General features: G+C 40.8%; 1 protein-coding gene across 1 annotated transcript in view; it reads left to right on the top strand.

The window, feature by feature from the left end:
* The window catches only part of LOC147339415 (protein kinase C-binding protein NELL1-like), a 307,103-nt gene that overhangs the window by 104,622 nt on the left and 177,002 nt on the right, over positions 1 to 25,479 (top strand). The window contains exons 6-12 of the mRNA XM_086294400.1: positions 6,989 to 7,061; positions 7,619 to 7,701; positions 12,493 to 12,627; positions 13,712 to 13,814; positions 17,064 to 17,137; positions 20,971 to 21,070; positions 24,052 to 24,180. Coding sequence (XP_086150526.1) covers positions 6,989 to 7,061; positions 7,619 to 7,701; positions 12,493 to 12,627; positions 13,712 to 13,814; positions 17,064 to 17,137; positions 20,971 to 21,070; positions 24,052 to 24,180 — 697 coding nt within the window. The remainder of the gene's footprint in view (positions 1 to 6,988; positions 7,062 to 7,618; positions 7,702 to 12,492; positions 12,628 to 13,711; positions 13,815 to 17,063; positions 17,138 to 20,970; positions 21,071 to 24,051; positions 24,181 to 25,479) is intronic.

Genomic DNA, 25,479 nt, shown 5'->3' with positions numbered 1-25,479 from the left:
TAGAAGTAACACTGCAGATAGAGATAGGGGGTGAAATAAAGCAGCAGCTGTAATCTATCGCATTCAGTGTGCGGGAATGGGATAATGATAAGATGGGCTAACTAGGCCTTTAAATAAAGCATATTGAGCCCTTGCAGTAGCTTGGGATGCTCTTCATCCTCTCAACACTCCTCCTCCAGGGAACCTCTCCATCTGAGGGAGCAACTGTAATAAATTATCTTTATCTAGAATCCATTGTGCCAAGGATGCTGACTCCTCAGGGACTCTGCAAGCTCGTTTGGAACCGCTGCTTTTGTGAAACGCTCTATGTTTCATGCACTACAGGACAATAATGAATCTAGTATGGACAATGATGGAAAGACTGAATGCATTACATAAGGCAGTGTGAAGTTTCAGGAGTCAACGTCTCCTTTACCTTACCTGCGTCTCACTTTGTCCTCTGTTGCCCGGTTGTTTAAATTACTTTCTTTATCTTTTCTTCACGCACCTCATCTTTTTCAGTGCATCACTCAAACATTACCATTTTATCCTTTGATATGTTTGCTCTCTTCAACCCAGTATCAGTGGTAATACAGTAATAATACAATACAGGCTGGGGTTAATTCAGCCTACTTTATAATGGAAAATGGAAAAGAAACTCTTGGGATGAATGGGAAATTTGCACATTTTGGAATAAATTTGAATTTTTTGAAGAGCTGAACTTTAAAAAATCCTCTATATTTTCCTTGTAGTTGCTCTGCATTCCCTTGTTCATAGTTTAAGAGTAGGGTTTAGGGCTTACAGATTTTTATATCAGTGTATGAATCATTTGTATTTTTTCAATACTAGTTGCTGGACAGATAAATAAGACTCTGCCATTATTCATTTCTAAAGTTTCCTTACCATAAGCGCATAAAATAAATTCTCAACTCTTAAAACACGATTCTATGTGCTTAAATTCAGGTTAACGTCCTTGATATGTCACAGAGTGTGTTTATCAGGAGGGCTCCCATTAGGTTCTAGTGCAAAATAATTTTCCATGCAATTGGACGACTTTTACAGCTAAGTAAACTTTTCAAACATCATTGTTTGAAACTGAAGCTGAAGAAATTGTGTGTGCTCACAGCATAAGAGGTTCATGTGTGTGTATGTGGGTTGTTGGGTTTTTTGCTCAAAAACAGAACAATCCACTGTTTACTTGCCTATGTGTGGCATTACAGCAGGGTGTAATGAGCTGTCTCTCAAGTCTGCATATGGGGGTCAAAGTTTTTACTGTTCCTTTATGCCCTTTTGATAGGTCGATACAAACACAGTTAATAACATTTGATGACCTTCAGACCCCGCTAGAACACGGAAATGTCATGTTGTGCATGATCAAAGGGAGGAAAAAGTACTGCTGAATAAAATCTCTTCCAGGATAATAAACGTCTGTCAGTGCTGCCTGCAGGCAAAGCTTTGGCCAACCTGGCCTTGAGGGCGTCACTGAGTGAAATAAGTATTTGATACTCTATAACCCAGCTAGAATTTTAGCTCCCACAGATTGTTTGACTGACTGATTATAATCTCAATCAATGACAGTCAATTGCAGATCTGTATTTCAACTCCTATATAAAGCACACATGTCTACAGGATCAATTTCTTCCATTTCCACATCTTCACTACTGTAGGCAAGACCAAAGAGCTATGAAAGGTAGTCAGGGACAAGATTGTAGAGCTACACCAGGCTGGAATGGCTGTAAGACCATCAGCAAGAAGCTTGGGGAGAAAGTGACAGCTGTCAGAGGGATTATCCAGGGATGAAAGAAATGGCCACCGATTGCCCTCAGTTTACAGCTCCATGAAAGATTATGGGACAAAACTATACAGGAGGAGCGTGTTAATGATCTGAAGGCAGTTCGGACCACAGTCCCCAAGAACGCCATGTTTGGAGGAAGATAAATGCTGGGTATTACCCAAAGAACACAAACCACACAGTCAAGCATGGAGGTGGAAATATTGTACTTTGGGGCTGTTTTTCTGCTACAGAATGACTTCTAATTGAGGAGCAAGTGGACAGCGGCCATGTACTGTAAAATCTTTGAAGACAACCTCCTTCCCTCAGCCAGAACACTGAAGATGGGTCATGAATGACATGAATGACAAGCAGCAGCCAGTAAACCTAAAGGATTTAGAGAGTTTCAGTAAAAAGGAGTGGGCCAAAAATCCCTCATAAGATGTGTGCAAACCTCATGACCAACTACAAAAACCATCTTACCGCTGTGCTTGCCAAGAACTAAGTCATATTTTTCTTGCATATAAAATAGTTATTTCACTCAATGACATGCAAATCGGTTCATCACTTTTATGTAATGTGTCTTTTCTGGAGTTTTTGGTTGATATACTGGCTCTTTCTGTTTAAAATAAAACTACTATAAAAATTAGAGACTGTTCATTTCTTTGGAATTGAACAAACTTACAAATTGAGCAGGGGATCAAATAATTATTTTCTCCACTGTAATTTCATAGCAGTAATTGTTGAATAGACACATAGACACAAATACTTCCATACCTGGATGAGCACCACTTTCATCAGCCATATTCATTCCTTTTCCCCATCCTTAGTCAGAACCAAACTTTAAATCAATCCTTCCCTTGAATCCAAATCCCAAAGGCCAACCAAAGCTTAAAGGTGCCCATAGGTTGCATCACTTTGAGGAAAGCCACTGGTTTCTCAGGAATGCAGAAAACTCACGCACACACACACACACACACACACAGTGTCTATGTGTGCCATCTTTAATTATTTGGGCATGCTGATCAAGCCATATACTTCTAGAAACTGGCCTTTTTTGTTTGTGCATGTTTTTAGTACATTTGTACATTTGAAATTATTTGCAAAAGCATTTAAGTTACAGGCACAGAACGAGTATGAGCTTGACCTGGGGACTCCCTGCCTTGGTTTAACAGTATTTTAGAGGACAGTTTTATACCCAAATTGAGAAATTACCCCTTTTTTAATTCAATGGACCAAATATAATTGAACAGGTGATACTTTAGAAAAATTACCAAACTTAACTGTAGTTTTTAATTGCTTTCTCTCTATAGTGAAGCACACTGACTTCAATGCGGCTGAACTGACAGTTTTCAGCTTTATTCGAAAGATGTTAATATTCACATCAGATGAACAGCGTAGGAACTCTAGTCTGTACTCAGGGCCAGACTGAAATACTAATTAAGTCCTACAGTCTGGAATCAGCTCAGGCCAGTCTTCACACATTTAAAGCAGGTCACAGGCTGAAAAAATTTTCGAGAGAGTATTTTCTTTTCTATTTTCTGTTTATTAAAATCTTTTATTCTCAATGTTACATTGTATCAAAGAAAACTCCACTGCAAATATCTATATCTCAGTGGTATCGTCTTGTTCATTAACATTGTTGATGCGATTTTGACAATGTTTTCAAGCTGAAAGCACACAGTCTGATGTGCACTCGTCTTTACCTCAGTTTTGAATCGAAATATTAATAGCGTTTGTCCTGATAAATCATGAAGGTAATTTAGTCCTAACAAACTGTTAACTCAGCCATTTAGTGAAGTGGAAAAAATTACCATCAGTGTTTAATTACTGTAGCTCTTTTCAATATGTCTGCATTTGTAATCAGTGACCAGCAGGCCATTCAGAAGCCTAGGGCATCCCAGCTGACACTGGGTAAAAGTCCATCAAGGGCTGAGACACAAACACTCATGCGCTCACTTGCGTGAATCAGGTTGCAGTCATTAGTTATTGCTAGCACGCCTGCAAACACGGGGAATTATGCCCGGACAAGAGGTCAACCGCTGTACCGCTAAGTCGCCCCTCTTATTCATTTCAAATCCAATGTGCATAGATAAAAAACAGAGAAAGGTGTCACTGTCCTATTCTGTATGCAGCTTAAAATACAGCTGTGTGATGCTCTCATACTGCAAGACTGAGAGTGTGGTTCACAGACACAAAGTTTGACAGTGCAACATATGTACTGTATACGTGTATGTTTTAGAGAGAGAGGGGAGTTTTTATGACCTCTGTCCAAATTGCTCACTGATCACTGACAGTGATGTGCGGTCAGAGCTGCTGTATTACACCACTGGGACAGGCATCTGTGATCTACACCTTCATTTCCATTCGATGTGACACTGACAATCTTTTCTTCACCATCCACTGCCCACACCGCCCGTATGTGTGAGAGAAAGTGTGTGTGTGTGTGTACGCACGTGTGTGTATCCTCAGTCTGTGCTGCAATCCTGTTTGCCTAGAGGCTCCCTCTCTCTTTCTGTGAAATAAAGGCAGGTGTTGCTTGCATCACAAGGCCAGACCAAATGCACTGTAAATAGATTTGACACACACAAATAGCAGAGAGGACGATGCAGATTGTGCTTGCGGTATAGAATTCTAATGTTCTTCCAGCATGTGTTATCAGGCACCGCTTCGAAGGAATGGAGAGAGTATATTACCCCTGTGGTGCGTGTATGTGTGGGCAAACCTGCGTGTCACTAGTTCGGTTTTCCATTAGAGATGGTGCCTTTTTTCCAAGATTGTTCCTTGTGGTCATCATGAAGCCTCTATTTACCAGTCGTCCACCTCTAGAGATAGCCTGTCATTCAGAGTGATTGACAGCCAGTCTTTTAAAAGAGAGAACTTTCAGTCATAAGCCATATACTACTGCCTGTGTGTGGCTTTTACTCTAGTTCAGTTAAAACTGATGCTGTAAGTAAAGTACAAGAGTTAGTTTTTAAACAGCTGCGCTTGTGAATTCTGACCATTTCTGAAATAGTAGACACTGGTTCTTCAGCAGTCAGTTCCAAACTTCTTTTTAAATTGCTGTCTGTAGTTGAATGCTGATTCTACATAGTTTCTAACATTGCACTTTCAAACAAGAAAGCTCTCTGTCCTCTTTGATTCAGGTGTGGAATGAATCTATTGTTTCCAAGTGGAGACTTGGAAACAATAGAATGAGAATACAGACCCTTTTGTTATTAGTAAGCAGATATCTTTCCTTTCCTATAAAGTAGAAATTCTTCCTTGGTATTCTAAAGAGCTTGGAAAGAAAAGCATCTGGACTTCTCTAGGTTTCTTGAAGATGTTTCACCTCTCATCTGAGAAGCTTCTTCAGTTCTAAGAGCAATTGGTGGAGAGTCCCAGATTTTAAGCCCTGTGGGAGTGTCCCCAAGAGGGTCATGGACCCCCTATTGATCCTATTGAGCCTAATCACACGAGCAAAGGTGTGAAAATGGGTGTAGGTCACAATCAGCCAAGGTTTCAGGTGAACCATTGTGAAACCTAGGCTACGTCCACACTAGCCCGGATAGATTTGAAAACGGCGTTTTCGTCTGAAAACGCTCCGCATCCACACTAGCATTTTCAGTCTTTTTCACAGAGTTGTGCGCCCACAAAACGGCCAAAAACACTCACGTTCCAGTTCTGCACATGTGCAAAAGCGAGTGAGACTTAAGAATTTGAAGAAAAGCTATCTGGAGCATGTACAAACAGATATTAATCTTTTTTAGGGCTGTCAAAAGTGAGAGCAATCAAAACAACTTCTGTATAATGCCCTCCGCTATCTTTGTTTAATTGGTCACATGACTGCATCACATGCGTCATCGTTTTAGAAAGTCTGTGTTTTCGAGTGACCACACTGCTATGGGACAGCTCCGTTTTGAAATGTATGGGTTTGTGAGAGCGTTTTCAAAACGCTGCTTTTTTCCTCAGGGAAAACGCAGTCTCATTGTGGACGTAGCCCTAGTTCAACATTTATTAGACTCTGAGTCACAATATTGGTGAATCTGTAAAGAGTATTTGTGAGTTTGCAGCAGATCATCTCTCATTTCTCAGGTATAGTCTCACTTTTCAAAATTATATTAAACAATCTTGTGAAAAAGTCCATCGCCCTTTTCCTAGACATCTTCATCCTGATCATAGCCCTCATGTCCTGATTACTGATCCTTCATCAGGTCCTCAAAGTAGTCCTTCCATCTTCTCAGCACACTCTCTTCACTTATTAACACATCATCTCTTCATCTCTGTCCTTAATCACCTTAATCTGGTGCATATCCTTTCCAGCTCAATTTCTCTGCCTAGCCAACTGATGTTCATGAGCCGCATGTGTGAGCTTTGAGTGAAAAGTCTAAATAACTGACAGTTTTAAATGGATTTATTTTATTTATTGACCAAATTTACTTTTTTTTCTTTTTGTTTGTTTTTAGTAGTAATTGACGATAGTGAATATCAAACATGTATCTGCTAAACAGCAGTACTTTTTTTCTTTGTGAGCACATTAATGTGCTCAAATGGGATCCATTATGGTCTTCCTCATTTTCTATCGCACATGTGTCATCATAATGGTGAATGATGTCTGAAATGAAGAAGTCAGTGTATGAGCAAGCTATCTAGGAGTCAGAAGCTGAAGCGTTTTACTGCTTTAGGTGCTCTGTTTCAGACCATTTTTTCAACTCTTGGGTCTGTATGGTGTCAGTAGTGTCCTTATATGGTCGTCTCAGGCACGCCGCTCTAGCCATGAGCAAAGAAGCCACACCCACCTGCTGTTTAAATCTCCTGTACCGGGATTTGCCAAAGGCTGTGTTTAAACTGTTGTAAATAACTTGTTGGCCTGTAATCTGTGAAACATATGTCAAACCCATCTCCCTTGAATGATGAAAAGTCATTCTAAGCCACAATCAACATTCCTGTCACAAGGGTAGAATGACTCTGTTTACCAATATTTCACATAAAAAAACACACAGAAACATTAATTTTGACACAACACTGGCAGCTAAGCAGAAGATAGCTGGGAGGGGAAGAGGGCTATAGGGGCATGTTTCATACAGTGACGGGGTTTGCATTAAGGCCCACTGATAATTAGAGTTTATTTCTAAGTCTAAATCGTGAAAGCTACACTAGTCAAGCCCAAGAGTGTGATTGTGGAGATAGAAATGAATATGTCTTTATTTATATTGTCTCCTTTTCTCTTTTCACTTCACCCTCCCTCTCTGTTGCCAGGGCATTATTCAGGATGTGAAGCTGATTTTTGCTCCCAACGGCTACATCACACAGTGTCCAAACCTTAACCGTAGTAAGTACCGTGATTAAATTCATGCATAGTATTGAGTATTAACAACATGATAGAAAAAAAAACTTTAGTTTTATTAGTGTGTGCTATTGTCAGCTGGTGGTCACCTCTATGGAAAGCTTTGAAAGGCTCTGTCTCCTCGGGTAAAACCTCTCTCCATTTTTGTCTCCTTCCTCTGCTCTGGCAACGTGGCTTTATTGTGCTGTATATCAGATTCAGTGCAGCCTCTCTCTTTGGCTCCTCCATCTGTTTACTGTCAAAAAACAGATTAAGATACAGGGCCACCGCTGCACTACTGTCTCTGTCACTTGATCAATAAGGCAATCACACCTGGGTGCTTTATTGCTGATACTAACAACAGGCTCAGTCCTAAGACAAAGAGTCTACAGCTATGTAAAGCTTCCCTTTTGTTTACTGTTGGGTGAGCTGTGGCCAAATAAATGTAGTCATTCTAATGACTTCTGTCTTCTCCTCTGTTAATCTCCTATTTAAATGCTTTCCTGTTGCTTTTCTTTTCTTTGTCTCTTCTTTGTTTTGGTGCTTGCTGTTCATCCCTTGAGCCTGTCCCACCTGCAGTGATTTTCTGAGCCTGGTGCAAGGCATCATGGACCTTCAGGAACTACTGGCTAAGATGACCTTGAAGGTACGAGCAAAGAATAACCTCCCACGCAGAAAACTGCTATAACTGAGTCACAAGAGAATTAGAACCCTAGGAGAATGTACAGTATGGTGTACCACCACAGTAAAGGGAGGTTTTTCAGATAAAAGAAACAGCCAATTTGCAAAATGCTGGCAACCATGTCTTAAAGGCTTAAATAAGGTACCAACTAATACCTTTTTCAAGTTGCAATCTGACATGTAAATAAAAAATAAATGAAAATGAATAAATAACTTCCTTCTTCAGTGCAGCTGGAGAAATCCAGCCCCTTTGATTTTGTTGCCGCTTCCACTGAAGCACATTGTTCTGTCTCTTCTGAAGTCAGCGTCTCGTTTTTGTTTAATTTCAACAACACGGTGCCCAGTAAAGAATAAGTTATTGTTAGGGAAAAAAAAAAGAAACCATAATCTGTCTTTAGAAAATATGATTATTCTGCCTCTTATTATTGTGAGCATGAATCAAAGTAGTTTTTAAAAAGAAAAATACAAAAGATAATAACGTGCACGGGAAGGGAAACAGAAAACAGACAGTTACTTTGTCCCAAATGGTCGTTCTGTTTTTACAGTTTTCACTTTGAATACAATTACTCCACAACAATAGAAATAAATGTGAATGCACCCACTTTGTTAAAGCTCCTTGGTCATGCAAATTACTTGTTTATAGAGTAAAAACGTTGATGGTAAACCTCATAGGGACAAAGTTAATCCCACTTATCAAATGTTCAGCGTCTAAACAAAATTTAGATTTGGTCAAAAAAATGACAGTGAAGTGTCTATAAAATGTGCACCTTTAAAAGAGAAACCAGCAAAGTCATCAAATACCTAACCCAGATCTTTCTTGTTATGCTTAGCACCACATGACCATGCCACCAAGTTTATGAATACAATATCTTGAGAACAAGGTGCTGTAGGATTTTCAAACTGATGCCATTAGTGCATCTCCTAAAATCTCTGACATGTTCAAATGTTGGTCACGTTTTTTGAAAATCTTATGAACACGATAAATCGAGAAAGATGTCACCTAGGATTTTCAAATTTATACCATACGAGTTTCAGTCTCAAAATCATCAGAGGTCAACTTTTCTGAAAATCACCTAGTATTATCAAATAATACCACAGGTGAATCTGCTTGGAGGCTGAGGGCAGCAGCACTGGCAGTGTTTTTTGACCAGTAGCAATCATTGGAAGCTATGAGATTATGATTTTGATAATGATCTTTATTTATTGCTTTCCAATGTACTGTTCTTTCTCTTGGTGTTTTACACCCTGGACAAAGGCCTCACACTATGCCACACCTTTACTGTTTTCAGTAGTAGCTAACTGTTTAAGCAGTATAAAGGTTTTCTATTAGGTTTGATATTAGGTTTTTCACACACATAACGGACATGCGAACCAGGGTTCATAAAGGTGTCATGAAATGATGACTGCACTGGTACAATCAGAGGTTACCAGGCAGCATGCATTCAAGCTTAGAGCCAAATTATTATTATTATTAACCTTTATTTAACCAGGAAAAGTCCTATTGAGATTTAAAAACCTCTTTTTCAAGGGAGTCCTGGCCAAGAGGCGACAACATGTTGAAATTACAAAGTTAAATTACAAAGCATGACCCATTTCTAAGACTGAACATCTGCATAAATGAATGCGTATGAACGTGTGCTTGTGTGTGCGTGCGCACTGCATGAGTGCATGCGCACTGCATGAGTGAGTGATATAAGGTGAGAGTGGATGAAACAAAGACATCTTGGTGGGTGGTTGAGCTGTAGAGTCATTTTCGGCGTAAATAAGGATGAGATGAAGAACATTACCCCACCGGTACCTCCTACTTCACATGAGTGCAGCCTAACCTATTGCCACGTGACCTCACTGCACGTACAAGCCGCAGCAGGGAGAATGCAGTCATCTCCACGGCTAAATGGCTGTCTGCCTCTGTGATGTGGAAAATAGAGGAATTCAGCATGAGGTGAATAATTGCTTGGTCCTGAGCGTGTGACGTGGAGTGTCAAGGTGGGGTGAGATGACAACGCATTTGCATGCATTACACCTGAGATGGAGCCCGAGGATGTCTTTGTGCCAAAAAGTATACTAGACAAAGCTCAGGACCTTTGTTTCATGATACCACAGCATGCAGTATCAGTATTGATCCAGTTTTGTTTCCCCATATTTAAAATTTTGATTCGCTCCAGTTACTAAAAAGGAAGAAAAAAAACATGATGTTTACTCGGATACATCCAAACTAACGTTTGGTATTCACCCATGTATGTCATTTCAGTTCTTGAAGTCAGCAGATATTAGACGTCTCTGAATTTTGGGTTGAGTTTTCAAAGATATTTCTTATTTTGTGGAGCAGCATATATATGTTCTTTATTTTATTTATCATAAAGCATCATGAATGAACCATTCAAGCTAAGATAAATATTCCCTTTAAAACATTTGCTCACATAGAAATAGTGAAAAGTTGACTGCTTGAAGTTGCTTGGGCATTACCGCAGGGCCAGCTTCAAAGCTTCACAGAGGCAAAAACCAAATGATGATAATAATATTAATAGGTAACATTTTATAATATGGGCCGTGACTAAGGGAGCAATTGCCCTGTAATTAAAATAAATTTAAGTACATTTTTATTGAAATTACAATGTAGTTATACTTTCATAATCCAAATCTATTTGAATATGTTTATTTATATATCTACAAATACTTAAAGGTAAGCATACTAGAATAAGGAGTATTGAGTCAGGTTTTTACTGAAATAATTATACTGTAAGTAAACTGAAGTATATGTAAGTAATTTTACATAGTGCATAAGTAAATTTAAGTATTGCATAACATCAGGTATTTTAAAGAAAAGGAGACAGATTATTCTGTAAGTAGGTACTTTGTTGTAAGTACTATCTAAGTAACTTTAAGTTGTGCATATGTAATGTATTTTACAGGAAAGAAGAAATAATTACATTGTAAGTTAATTTAATTAGTGTATAAGTACCATTAAATAATAACTATTGCTATAAATATCACTACTAATATTGGTATTAGTAAGCGTAACCCAGCGGTCTGATCCTGCAGTTTTAGAAGGTTAAATCCAAAGGATAAGTATTTTTGAATATAAATTTCTATAATATATACATGTTCTCTCAGTGTTCTCTCTGTTTACTTCGGCTTCCTCCCACAGTCCAAAGACATCCACGGAGTTAATTGGCAGAATAGAATGGCTTTACTATTAATATGAATAATGATCTATGGAAACCCAAAATACAATTCATTAATTCCTTCCTAATTCACTAAAATGTGCAGATGAGCCCTTTTGCAAATTAAATACCAGCTTAATGTGGTGAAAATCTTCTATATTAACCTCTGCAAACTGTTTTTTTTTTGTCACTACTGTAATCCCAAGTGCTAAAGCATTACCATCACTTGAATTATAGATGCACTGATGCATTGAGTTTCAAACCAAATCCCAATGTGTGTTTGTTTCATTGTTCCAACTAAAATATGATAAGCGCTTAACGACAGACAATTCAGATCTTGATTACAAACAAAATTTAATTAAATGTTCATTGGCCCAAGACTCACTGGTCCCCAGAATATGATAAGATTGAACTTTTACGTGCTTGACATATCTGTCAGACAAGCAGGAACGGCAACAAGTGATGAATGACGTAAATATCATAATGTGAGGCTTCTGGTGTGTCGACTTTGTGTTTAGCTGGGACTTCACACCTCTCTCAGGCTGTTGTATCCACCATAGGAGATCCATGCCTGTTAACCTGTGACTTCTTTATGCATCGTCACGGCGCCATTTGATGCTCACACTGTACAGGAAAGGTATTCCTCTGTGGTGCCTCAAGGCAGCCTCCGAGCCTTTGAAATTGCTTTTCAAACATTTTGTTTTTGGGCTTTGACAGGACATATCTCTACTATTCATAACTCGCACAGCATTCCAGCAGCCAGCCGAGACTTCTCTAAATGAAGTAAAAGGCCTCTGTGACATCCAGCATTTTTTCTTTTTTCCTGAAAAGCGTCTATCATTTCCCAGCTACTCCTGTCTTTTTGACTCTGAGACCTGGGCAGCTCTCAGAGGAGCGAAGTGGTGGAAAGGCAGGGTTGCAAACCGTCTAAGTAGACCTTATAATTTCTGAGTGCTCAGATCAGTTGGAGTTTTCAGATTTCTCCAGCTTCCCATCTATGAAACAGAACTCAGATTTTGTGTGTGTGCGTGTGTATATTTTGTATTTTTTAGGCACATGTAATATACACATAAACCCAACAAATTTTCAAATGATAACTTGAGGATAGTGGGTTAATGTACAGGTAATCCCAAGCCAAAAAATCAAAAATCTAGGCTAACTGAGTGGAATAAAATATCTCAAAGAGAAAAGAAATCTGATTTTGGTCTACTCCAACCCGTGTGCCACACAGTTGTCAGTCAAAGATGCTTCACTTGTGTTGAGAGACAGCTGTGAGGAGTGTCAAGCAGGAAATAAGCTGAGGAAGAAGGGGCTGATCAGTGTGTAGGAATATAAGAAGGGTGAGGTGGGATCGAAGCTGTTAGTCCTGTCATTTCTCAGTAGATTATAGCCTAAGGTCTCAAGCATGAGCTGAATGATGATGACTTATTATTCTATGTGCCCTACTAATGAGTGGCTCCCGGCGGAGCACCTCGCGGTGAAAACCATCCAGGGCATGCCAGGGGGATTATGGGGAGGGGATGAGGGGTAAAACCAGCATGCGCACTTAGACTTCTGATTTCATTTTGTGACTCTGGCGATTCTGTGTACAGCTGAACTATGCTGAGTCTAGGCTGACCCAGCTGGAAGGATGTCATTGCGAGAGGACCTGCAGTGCCAACGGTCTGGTCTACCGGGATAAGGAGCTGTGGGTAGAACCTGAGAACTGCAGGAACTGTGCATGCAAGGTGAGTGCCAACCTCATCCTCAAAGACTGAGACCTTGGCTTTTGGTTATCTACTTTCAATTATCACACCCTAAAAACCTCCTTATCAAACACTTTAATCTCACACTGGTGACACATAATAGTGCAGCAGCATCTTACGGTCCTTTTTCTCTCTTTAATGCAGTCTTTCCAGCCACCATACCTGCCACTTAGCTCTCTTAACTTGCCTTCCCATCAGACCTCCTATTCACCCAGCCCGAGCATCATCTCTCTCTGCCTCCTGCCCGCCTCCTAATAAGTGCCCCCTAATCAGCCTGACTGCCTGCACTCATACATAGGAGCCAGATTTTAAAATGCAGTGAATCAGGCCATCGCTGGCCTGGGAGAATTAGACTTGCTGCATCATTGCACATCAAGCACAGGGTGAAGTTTTGTCAGTCTGGTTTCCTCCCATGGACATGCCATTAACTGATAACCAGGGTGTCCCAGGGAATCATTTCAGATGACTCTTGAAATGAAGAGGCGATGGCAGAGAGCGAGGTATCAGTCTCAAAAATTAAGACAGTCCTTCAGAACCTCGACTGTCATCAGGCTACCCTCATTCAGTCTCTACTGTGTGAATAATCTGTTTTCAGATTACATGGCGTCATCGTTTGTTCATTATTCTTAAATAGCACAGCTGTCAGTTTAAGAGTAGTTCTAAATATAATGTTATGAATACCGGTAGTTTGAACACGTCGCGAAGAGCTCTTTAAACCTTAGCTAAGGTTAAAAAGGTGCTCTATAGGTGCAAATAAGGTGTAATCAACAACTTTCAACTACTGCAAACCTTAGTGGATAAAAACATGTATCACACTATATGTGTTACAGATTTAGTGGTAAAAAAAAAAAAGTCCCCAACCCCCAAGCTAAAGATTTAAAATGACATAAATACTTAAGCAAATGTATCCTATATTGAGACACAGAAGGGAGGAGACATACATTCAAAGTGAATTTTACAGCAGTGCCATAGGCAAGACCCTTATGTTCACACCGAGCTTTGGATTTTTTCTTGTAATGTTTGTTTTTATTCATTTAAAACAAAAGAATATCGCCTGCTCTTACAGAACGGTGTGGTCGAGTGTCGCAGGATTTTCTGTCCTCTGGCAAACTGCTCAGAAGACTTGTTGCCTGTACATGTGGATGGAAATTGCTGCAAGACATGCAGACGTAAGTATAATGAGTAAGAACCAAGCCCGTGAACAGAAGTTAATTTTTCTGTTCATTTTGTAGCCACTATGACCCAAAATGAGTGACTACGACTCAGGAACAAAGTGTTTACAGAGGTCGAGAAAAAGAGCCATTTTTACATAGACATGTTAATTGGGTTCAAAATTAGGAAAAACTTGGCGTGATGCCCTGTATCTGCCACCTCTTTTAGGCTATAAGTGGCTGAGAAGTGCCTGATTTGCTTTGTTCATTTGTCACTTTTTGGAATGAGCTCTTCTTAGCTTGCTATCTTATGCTTTCGACACCATCTACACCATTACTTTTGAAGTGCCAAAGCAAGAGAAGATTTCTGGTGTTGCCTTTTTGCAGCAGTGTAACAATGTCACATTGTTCCTTTTCTTTGCTAGAGAGAGACAGCAATTGGCACAGCCACAAAATATAGCTTTTAGGTTAGATAAACTAGTGTTGTGTCTTAAAAAAAAATCCCCTTATTGACTCACTATTCACTGTAATGGATAGCTAAAGACTGACTCAGTAATAAGGGGCTAAATTTGAAAACCAATTGTTGCCTACTGGTCGCTTCAGTATCAGGCTGTGATGCGGATGCACTTGTAGCTATGGACTTTGTTAAGTTGCTTTTTCATGCTTTTTTGTTTTTTTACCAAAAGCTTTGGTGCTTGCTTCTAATAAGCAATTTTGTAGCCATGATTGAAAGCAGCAAGGATTGCTGCAGGTCTCTTTGAAAATATGATGTATTCACAGTGTTTACTTGGTCCAACCAACAACACAAACCTCGAAATTAGCAAAATCAGCTAAAGCAAAGCAGGAACTTTGTACATCTAAACCAGGGGTAGGGAACTCCAGGCCTCGAGAGCCGGTGTCCTGCAGGTTTTAGATATCACTCTGGGTCAACACACCTAAATCTCACCCTTATCTTCCCTGCTTCGCCTCTATGTTCTTGTCTTGTCTTGTGTGAATTTACTTTCCCTGGAACAGTCTCTCACTGTCGTTCTCTAAACCTAAAAGAGAATTATGGATTTGATCAACTGGTCTCTGAGTGCTATTGACACCCTTTTCTCAACGAGAAGTCGGGGCTCGGGAGAGCCTGAGTGCCCTGGAGGGACTTTCCCTGCCGGTTACATGATGGACGGGTGGCAGAACTGGAGGACCGTGTGCCTGGCGGGACTGTCGATCGAGGATGCTGAAGATATCTACCTATTCGGAACCATGATAACAGGGTTCATGCTGATCGGCGTTGGCTTAGCCCTGGTTTATCAGAGAAATAAGAAAGCGGAACCGGCTGTTCAAACCCCCACAAGGCTGCCCGCTGGATTCGAAGCGACGGGACGAGGTGCGACCTCTCACAACGAACGTAATATGGTCAACACCTTGGAGACGCTTACAGCTGCTGTGAAGGCTCAAAACAACACCATTGAGCGTATGAGGGGAAACATCAGAGAGAGGCCTGCTCAAAATGAGACCCTTGAGCGACAGTTGGAAAACATCGCGGAACGGATCACTGCAGTTGTGAGGTCTCAGAATCAAAAGACTGACAACACCACGGAACAGAAGTTTGATACCATCATGGGGAGGCTCGCAGCTCTTCAACGGGAGATCGAGAGACCAGCCTCGGAGTGCTAGAATTCGAGCTGCTCACAAAGGAGAAATCAACAATATTCAACATTTGGACACCACGGCCCCAGCTGCAGGCCCAAGGCTGGAGCCCACCAAAACAACTCCCTGATAACGACTGTGTGATGACTATTCTTCCCGCCCCATGAAGGACACCTGGATTGGCTGGAGGACTGTTTACTTAGCCTGATAGGCCGAAGGACACTGTCTCAGCTAAACTATGGACACGCACACACACACACTTACACTGATAAGCACTCACTCATCCCCCTCCCTTTCCAACGCCTTCGATGCTTGTGCCCTACCGGGGATGATAGCAGTCAACTGGACCAGCACAGATGCTGCAGGACCGGATGCGCTGTCTACGCCGGCTCTCTCTTACCCTTTACCCGCCCCTGTTGCTTGTCTCGTGTTTCTATGGTGTATTGATAGTCATGTGCTTTTGTGCTGAGGTGTTTTTTCTTTTATCAAACTGTTCTCCCACTAGGAGCTCAGTCTGAGTGGAGTTTTTTTTCTCCTCCTCTTACCTCATGTAGTGTATTTTCGTTGTTTTTTTCCTATCAGCCTACCTTCTGACATGTCTGCCCAATGTGATGTTTGTGTAAAGTTGGTCAGAAGGTTCCTTTGTGAGTGCGCATGCGCCATTAGCGTACTGCCTGCTGTAACCCCTAATTTCCCTCGGGATGAATAAAGTATTCTGATTCTGATTCTGATAAATCAAATGATTAGTTCATTACCAGGCCTCTGGAGAAGTTCAAGACATGTTGAGCAGGTAATTAAGCCATTTAAATCAGCTGTGTTGGATCAAGGACACATCTAAAACCTGCAGGACACCGGCTCTCAAGGCCTGGAGTTCCCTACCCCAGATCTAACCAGATAGATACAGTAGGTGCAACTTTTGTTTTTTTTAATGTGTTAGGCTGGGCTGTTGTTTCTGGGCAATGTTCTTCTGACACAGTGAAATCAGAGTAAGCTATGGGCCGAGAGCGAAGATCACAGTCATCTGATTTTTATGGAAGCTGAAATAGAATCACTGTAAAAAGCACACAGGGGTCTGCTTACTGCTCAGAGACAACTGTCTTCTTACTATACTGCAAAAACACTGAATCCCCAAAGTACAGACAGCCTTTGAATAATTTCAGCCTCCTCTGCTTCTCCCTCCATTCACTCCTTCCTCGTCTTCCTCCCCTGTGAACATCAGAGCTCTGGCACAAACGAATGATGGAGCGGCGCTCCGGAGCTGCGACTGAGTGCTCCACAGTCCTGCACCCCGGAGAGGAGAAAAAGCAGGACTTCATATCATATGCTTCACTTTCTATTTCTGCTTTATCACCAGAGGAATATGCAGAAGAGACTTCCTCTGTTGTATTCTTAATGCGCTGTTACAGTTCCTTTCCGCTTGTGCACACTAGCCAAGAACAACTTTGTTTCAGATGGAATTAACTATGCAAAACTTCAGCCTGGAAACTTTTTTTTTGTAGGCAACCTCCAGTTCTCAGTGTTAGCTGAAGAATTTATTCAATTTCTGGTATTTCATAGTTTTTGTGCTTACCCAAACAAAGTGATATAGAAATTGTCTTGTCTTGTTGTTCATTTATTTATTTTTTTTGCCTGCAGCAAAATGTACCTACATGGAACAGACATTTTCTGAGGGACAGCGGTTTTTGTCCAGGAGCTGCCGGGAATGCAAGGTAACTCGTCTTTTATGTTTCCATCCTCTCCCCAGCGTTTAGTCTTTATCGTGCAACCACCAGACAACGCCTCTTTGGAACTTGAACATGCAGTGCTCATGTGTGCGGTGGACTGCTCGGTGTGTTATTCAATTAACCAGCAGGCCTTATTAGTTTTCCCACCCTCCTGCAATCTGTTCAATCTGCCTTTTTTTTCCCCCACCGCTCTAATGGCGAGATAGCCAGGTAATTAGAATAACTTATGAACACGGCAACACAAAGGCCTGATTTGAATCAGAGCTTCATCATTGCGTAGATTATAATTGAACTCATTATTCCAGTTCAGCATAGAACAGAGGTGGGCTTTCTCCACTGAGAAGCCATTTATCTTTAAAGGCACTATTTTAAGGAGAAAATTAGCGTTTTATGCATATAATTGCTTACAAAGACCCAGACATCTGGATTCCTGGACTCTTTATTAGCCCTTAGAGACCCTGAAACATCATTAAACAACAAATGTTTGTTTCAAGCAATTACAATCATATTTACTCCTGGACGTAAGATCTGCTAAAAGTCCAATTTGGGCATATTATATTTAAAGGGGGGTTAAAAATGTGTTGTTTTTTTAGCCCTCTTGGCACAAAGACAGCCTGATAGTTTTAATGTGTGTAAGTCAATATGTGCATTTTTTTTTTTTCTTTTGTGGTGACATGTCAGATTTAGCATTGATCTGATCTGATCCTTCTTCAGATTTTTGCTCTGGCCTCTCACCCTGGGAGGGGGAGAATGGGGGAAAAGCAATGACATATCTGTATGTGTGTCATACAACATGAGGCAGAAACACAAAAAGAAAGAGAAAAGAAGGAAAGAGAGGACCACTCTAGGCCAAATTATGAAGTATTATGATGCGTGACATTAGTCATTCTGCTCGGCAGCTTCAAACCATTAGTGTTCATTTAAAACTCTGTTAGTGCGTTCACATGTTTAAGTCCACTGACTACAAATCCTGTGTGTTTGATCACTTGCCAAAAGCATGTCATCACTTTTTACTTTGATTAACGACCTCTGAGCCAGCCACTGCTTTCAACTGAAAGCTAGGTCACCTCTAGGGGTGATTAACTCTTAGGGACTCTAAATAAAATTGTCACTGACAAAAACAGAGAATTTCCATTTCTTTAGTATTCACTGATCCAGCATACAGCAGAAGCCTTTAACTTGAAAATCACACGTTCAACATAAGTAACTTTTTTTTAATCTCTTTATATTACTTCTGGCTTATTTCAGTACTGATCATTTTAGTTTACCTCAACTTTATTTTATTTATTTATTTTTTTTACACAATTTAAATCCAAAACATCAGCTTTCAGGATCCGAGTTACTTGCCCTACACAACCTGTCACTCCTCCAGCCTCTACAGTCTTATAAACGGTGTGTCTGGAAAGTATTCCCAGTCTACATTTTGTGTTTTTGTTATTTTATTCCAAAATGTATTAAATACATTTTTAAAAATTATTTTTTCACCTCAAAATTCTACACATAATACCGCACAATGACAAGGTGAAACAACTGAATAAAATAATGGCGATAATAAAACATGTACACACAAAATTGAGCTCAGGTGCATCCTGTTTCCACTGATCATCTGTTAGATGTTTCTGCACGTGACTGGAGTCCAGCTGCACTCAAAAAAATGAAATTGGGTGGTTATTAAATTTACAAAATTCAAACTAGTACAATCTAGTAAGAGTGGTTAGTTGCCTGGATTCACAAAATTCACAAGATCACACAAGAGTTCAAACCACAGGAAAATCACTGGGGTTAGAAGAGAAAGATAACCCTAAACACACTACGTATATGCCTTATTGTGGTTTAACCTGTAAAGGACAAAAACGTACAGAAAATTCTATATAAAGCCTTGTAATCATAGTTTCCCTATTTTTTTGAAGTCTAGATTGACAGCTCGGTGGCACAGGGTTAGCACTGTTACCTCGCAGCAAGAAGGTCTTGGGTTCAAATGGTGAATTCAGTTGACTGAGGATTTGAGGATTGTATTGAGGTACAGATCTGGGGCACGGTACAGAAACATTTCTGCAGCATTGTAAGTCCCAATGAGCAGAGCGGCCTCTGTCATCTCTAAATGGAAGAAGTTTGGAACCACCAGGACTCTTCCTAGAGCTTGCAGTCAAGCTAATCCGATTGATTAGGGTAGAAGGGCCTTACTCAGGGAGGCGACCAAGAACCTGATGGTCACTTTGACAGAGCTCCAGCTTTGCTCTTTGAAAAGAGCACCTTCCAGAAGGACAACTATTTCGGCAGCACTCCACCAGCTTGGCCTGTATGGTAGAGCGGGCAAACCCATACAGTGAAGCATGTTGGTGGCAGGATTATGCTGTGGAGATGTTTTTTGGGATGCAGGAACTTGGAGTCTAGTCAGGGTCGAGGGTAAGATGAATGCAGCAATGTAAAGATATATCCTTGATGTTCATCCTTGGTGCTCCAGAGCACTCTAGACCTCGGACTGGGGCGAAGGTTCATCTTCCAACAAAACAACAACCCCAAACACACAGCCGACATAATAAAGGAGGTTCTTCAGGACCACTCTGTGAATGTCCTTGAGTGATCGAGCCAGAACCCAGACTTCAAAATGATTGAACATCTTTGGAGAGATCTGAAAATGGCTTAAAATTATTCTCCATCCAACCTGAAGGAGGCTGAGAAGTTCTGCAAAGAAAAATTTGAGAAAATACCAAAAATATATGTGCAAAGCTTGTAGCATCATACACAAAATTATTTCAGGCTGTATTCCTGCCAAAGGTGCTTCAACAAAGTATTGAGTAAATACTGTGAAGACTAATACTGACTGATGAATTATACTGCACTGTGCACAGGCTTGGTGTTGCTGAGCTCATCATAGCTGTCGATGGCACCAAACAATGCCAGTATTCAAAGAATTGATTTGACAACCATTAACATATAGTTGCATGTTAAAAATAATAGAGTAAAAAGTGCTTTTCAAAAATAAAGTACGTGGTTTTAAGGTTTTCGGCATTTATTGGTATTTTCTGAGATTTTGCAGATTGGGCGAACAGACTAAGCTTAAGCCAAACTGGTAATTTTATTAATTAGTGATGAATATATTCATTTATTTGACAGATGGCAACACTGTAACAGTTAGATATGTAATCGTTTTATGAAGCTAGCTAAAATATTACCATATATATATTTATTTCCACCCTGGTCACACACAGAGCAACATTATAATTAATTTTCAAGTTTTAAAGTCTAATATTCATTTTATTTCCATGGTTCCTTTGGCTCCTTCAGAGACAAATGATCTATTTGGCTCATTTAGGCTTTTCCTCATTCAAATGTTTTTATGTGTCTACTGTTTGAGTCAGTAGTGCAGAAATAGTGCAGCTTTAATAAATTAAAAATTAACTGAAATACAGAATACATTTTTAGAAAAAAAGCACGATCAGATGGAGAGACAGAGGTTCACCAAGAAACTGGGCTATTTACAGATGACATGAGAAAGCAGTTAAAATGGTTCCTACTTCCTACAAAGGGACGACATTGAGGAAAGACGTGAAATATTAATATATATAATTTACTCAATACCCAGTATGGCCTTTCAAAAACAGCTGATTTAAGTGTTTAAAGTCAGGAAATGGGACTGATAAGAAAAAAATTGGTTGAAGAAGCAGTCCTGTGGATGAGAGGTTGCAGTTTTAAATATTATAAGAGATCAGATTGTATAACTGGTGGAAAACTGATTCTCTCTTAATGCATAGCCCTTCACACATCTGACCCCATCTCTGAAATCACGATGTCTTGCCTGTGTCCTGTCCTTCCAGAATGGCCTGATGGTGAAAGTCACAGAGACCTGTCCAGATCTAAACTGCACCCTCAGTGAACAGATCTTACCAGATGGCAGATGCTGCAATGTTTGCAGAGGTACATGTTTCTTTCCACTTCCCACTGCACTTTTCTCAGTTGTATGGATTACTTTTTTTTTCTTCTTCTTCTTTCTTTTTTTTGCATGTACACACACCGGTACTGTGTCGCTGTGAGGAGTAAACACAGCCGTCTTCCCAATGCTGATTCAGGCTGTGCCTCTGCAATAATTTAGTCTCTCTCCCTTGTCATCCACTGTGAATGCTTTTTGGCCCGTGTACCTTTCAGAGCAGATTGGTCTTTCTGCCATAGAGCACCTGCTATGCCTATTTACCTGAACCCCATTGCTTTGGCAGGGAAATGCTACGGGGTAAATAGCCACTGGTAATTCAGTAAATACATTGAATAAACAAACTACAGGAGGCTGCCATCTATAGAGACATAATGAAAGAATCCCTGGGGCAGGTTCTGAGTGAAGGAAATTGCGCTCTTGTTTAGGTAAGCTAGCATTTCTTAGACTCACTGTATTCACACAGGACGGGGATGAAATGGAAAGGAAAATACATGTTTGGGAATAGGAAAGAGAGGGAGACGAAAAGATAAATGAGTATAGCATAAGACAGCAAAAAGCAGAAAGGTAAGGGAAGGTAAAATGAAGTCTTAGACTTGCTGTGATGAAGAGAAGGAAGAGGGCAGATGGGAGGTAAATAAGGTAAAACGCACATGCCAGCAAAAGAAAGGAAAAGAGATGACGACTACAAACTGATATACTGACAATACTGAGAGTGTTAGGTAAAGAGTAAAGAGAAAGCAGGAGAGGAACTTAAGAGTAAAGGAAGGAAAGGACTTGAACTCCTTTTGTTGGAAAGTAAGAGAAAAGAGTAAGGAGAGAAAAGACAGCTATGCATTATAAAGGGAAATATAGCTGAGGAAGGAAGAACAGAAAAGTAGATTTAATACAGTAAGGAGCAGCAATTAAAGATTAAAGTCTCAGTGCCTCTTCTCTCCAAACCTTTTCTTACCTCTCCGACACACACACACACACACACACACACACACACACACACACACACACACACACACACACACACTTGCTAAAAAGCCAAGTCGGTCATTATTCATTATCATTGTTTCCAAATCATCTCCAGGCCTCTTTTTGCCGCGCCGTGACTTGGTCCTTTACCACCACTCTGAGATGTAATTGTACCTCGCTGTTAAAGTCCTCGGAGTCACGCTGGCTTTGTTAAATTGGTAATTACACAATTGTCACACAGTCTTCATACCAGGTAGAATTTCACCGGGGAAAGAAAACAAAGAATTGCACAGTGTGAGGGGCTCATGCAAGTGTGCAGTGCAGTGCAAATCAAAATCCAGCAACAACTCCCCTTTTACATAAAGACACTATCACAGTTGGTCTCTCTGTAGCATGTACACATGATCCTGTGAGGACTCGCTGCAGATGATTTAAGGACTGAGAGGGAGAATAATGCAGGCACAAGTCTTTCTTCGGTAATAGCTCCCCAGGCTCCCTGCCTCGCAGGGCTTTTATGTGCAGCCAGTCTGTCACTCATTACAGGACATGATGGGCTATATCAACTCGTACCTACTGAGCAGGAGACAATCATCTATGTCTGTCTGTCTTTTTGTCTGCCTGTCTCTCTGTCAGGTCACATTTTTGTGCATGTGCATGAGTCTCACTCTGGCTTGGTTCAGATCACAGAGCACAGATGAATGATAGATGTAGCTGTTCTCTATCTAGGTAGGCAGAAATGATCACACACAGGCAGGAGACCAGAGTTTGAAGTTATCATCTAACTAGCTACAACTAGGTACTTGTTAATTATTGCCAAAGGGGGAAAAAAAACATCAATATCATCAGTGCAATTAACCTCACAGCAAGCCCTGTTATTTGTCAGATAATCACATCAACACTCCAAACAGCACCAGCACCACAAAAGGACAGTCAAGAGGTCCAGCTCAGCTACTCCAGTTAGCTGAGGTAATGTCTAGCAGGCAGCTAGTGGCTCCAGCCACCTGTGCCAGCATCTACTTGTAACCAAGAGGCCCCTTTATCATGCAGGACTTCAATATTTAAATGGGTGACTTACATAGAAATTCACCTGTTACCATGACCAGAACCTTTTTCTTCTTTTGTACTAGGCATAAACATGTTTATTCCTCCTAGCAAGTTGGGCACTTTGATGTGTACCCAGTGGAGATTAACTGGCTTTTGTAGATAGTCTCAAGTGGCCATTTGAGGAACTGGCACTTCATCGTTTGGCTTCATTTTTCAGCCCTGGCAGAAGAGTTAGGGAGGGAGGGAGAAGAGTTAAACTACTGGGCACAATTTCCTCTAGGACTGAAACACAGCTGGTCATTGGGGAAGTCAGCAATTGGAAGTTTTCACTCATTGCTACTCTTCTGTAAACACGGCTGTAATTATTCCATGTTGCCTTGAGATAGCATCTTAGCTGCACACACAGAATACACTCTACAGTATTTTAATTACATGGCAAAGCTTGTTATACTGCAGTTTTGTGTATGTGTGTGTAGTTGTGTTTTGAATTTTGAAAGTTGTCCATTCTGTATAACTGACGCAGTGCTCCACCTGTTGCGTTAGTTGTGGTTTTTCAGAAATTGAAATTTCATTAAAAGGATGTCTTCAAATACTGTAAGAGCACCGTGGCTCACTCAGCCGAGTGAATTGATGACTTGGAGATCTTCCTACATCAGCAGAGTGTGTGTGTGTGTGTGTGTGTGTCTGCATTTGCATGTTTTGTCTCGTTAGCACGTGCACTTTTACATGAGAACTTTCATTAATACACCAGATTTATTCAAAGTTGTAAACTCACCGTACACTTCAGGCACCCTGTTATCCACAGTGTTGTAGGTGACAGGAACAAGGTTGCTCCTTTGTGCATTTATCTGCTTTTATCTTTGTGTTACGGGCATGCATGTGTGTGTGTTTGTGTGTCTGTACACAACTTTTTATAGCCTTGAGTGAGCAGATTTCAAAGGTTTCCTTTGCTCTTTTCTTTTAGGTTATGACTTCTGCGCAGAGGGACTCATTTGTGGGGAAAACTCAGAGTGTAAAAACAGGAATACTAAAGCAGAGTGTGAATGCAAGAGTGGCTATGCCTCCATCCACGGGGATTCTACTTACTGTGAAGGTAGGACCATATTTTTCCCCAGCTCAGGTGAGCTAGGGCCAGCGTGGCTGTCTCATAATGTCTATTAGCACAGGATGTTAAAAGCAGAATGGGTGGCAGCGCGTTGAAGCGTCAAATTCATTGTTCTGTTTTAGGAGGGTGTTTATGAAGGCCGTTGGCTGCAGACTGAGATTTGTTATGAGCTCTGGGTATGACATGATGATGACTGGCTGTAAAGAGAACAAGGATTGTTCGGTTAAAGAGCAGCTATGAACCAGGCTCGGGACTTTGATTATGCTATTGGGGCTGTTGTTAAAATAGATTTTCTTTTTAAACTTATAAGCAATTTGCTTCTTTCATAGGAGTTTGACAATAGAGCTCTGGCACTCCTGTTTTGAGCTTATTGTGATACAGTCAGTATGATTAGAGGATGGCAATAACAAACACAATAAGATAGCCATGTGCCAACAGTGGTGGAATATGTACTTACAGGAAGTTTTGACACAGCCTTTCAGGATAGTTTCAAGCTTTTGCTAAAACCAAACTTTTTTGGTAAACTTAGCTTGCTGTTGGAAGGATTTTTCCGCCTTACGCTGCATGCTGGGCTTTCCCTGTGAATCACGGCATCCGAGTCTGGAGCCATTGCTTCGCTCATTTTCAGGGGTTTCCAGCCCGTCTGGAAAAAGTCGGTCATCGGGGCGCTTCCACCGCGTGGGTTTTTTCGGTGGAGCAAAAGGCTCAATCTGTGGGTGCTGGAGGCCCAGATTACTTGCGATGGCACTAATGGCCTTATTTGACTGAGAGGCTCGGGAGCGTCAATCTGTGGATTGAAGGATTTGCTCAGCGCTCGGTGAAGTTGTCATTGGGTCGCCGCCACAACAGACTAAATCCACTAAATGTGCTGAGAGCTGTGTAGCCACAAGCCCTCCAGTCTGTCTGCTTTTGTTTGATCTGCATGGTAAAGAGGTTTACCCAGAGCACCACTCAGTCCACAAACCGTCCCACACCGTATGAGGAAAGGCTGGGAAACACTGATTGTTAGATCAACTATGTAAATCGTGGAGCCGTGGCTCTTGGCATTATCCCTGCGATACCCTGAAGGCATCGCAAATTTCTGTTGTTGCTGGATTAACGGGGATCCAGACGTACATCACGGTAATATTTGATTTGGCTTCAATATCACCTCCCAACTTAAACTGGCTTAGATTTACGCCTTTTCCGAGCAGACTGGAGTAATTGAATCTTTATATGTGGGTTATAATCAAAGCACAACAGTGTGATGGTGTGTCCTCACATCCTAATGATTGTTTTATAGAGCAT

This window comes from Aulonocara sp. 'chitande type north' Nkhata Bay, linkage group LG1 (assembly GCF_057382095.1).
Source record: "Aulonocara sp. 'chitande type north' Nkhata Bay isolate Kocher_YH1m ecotype deep benthic linkage group LG1, A_spYH_male_GT1.1, whole genome shotgun sequence".
Lineage (NCBI taxonomy): Eukaryota > Metazoa > Chordata > Actinopteri > Cichliformes > Cichlidae > Aulonocara > Aulonocara sp. 'chitande type north' Nkhata Bay.
Note: the sequence above shows the minus strand (reverse complement) of the source record. Positions and strands in the feature narration are given on the sequence as shown.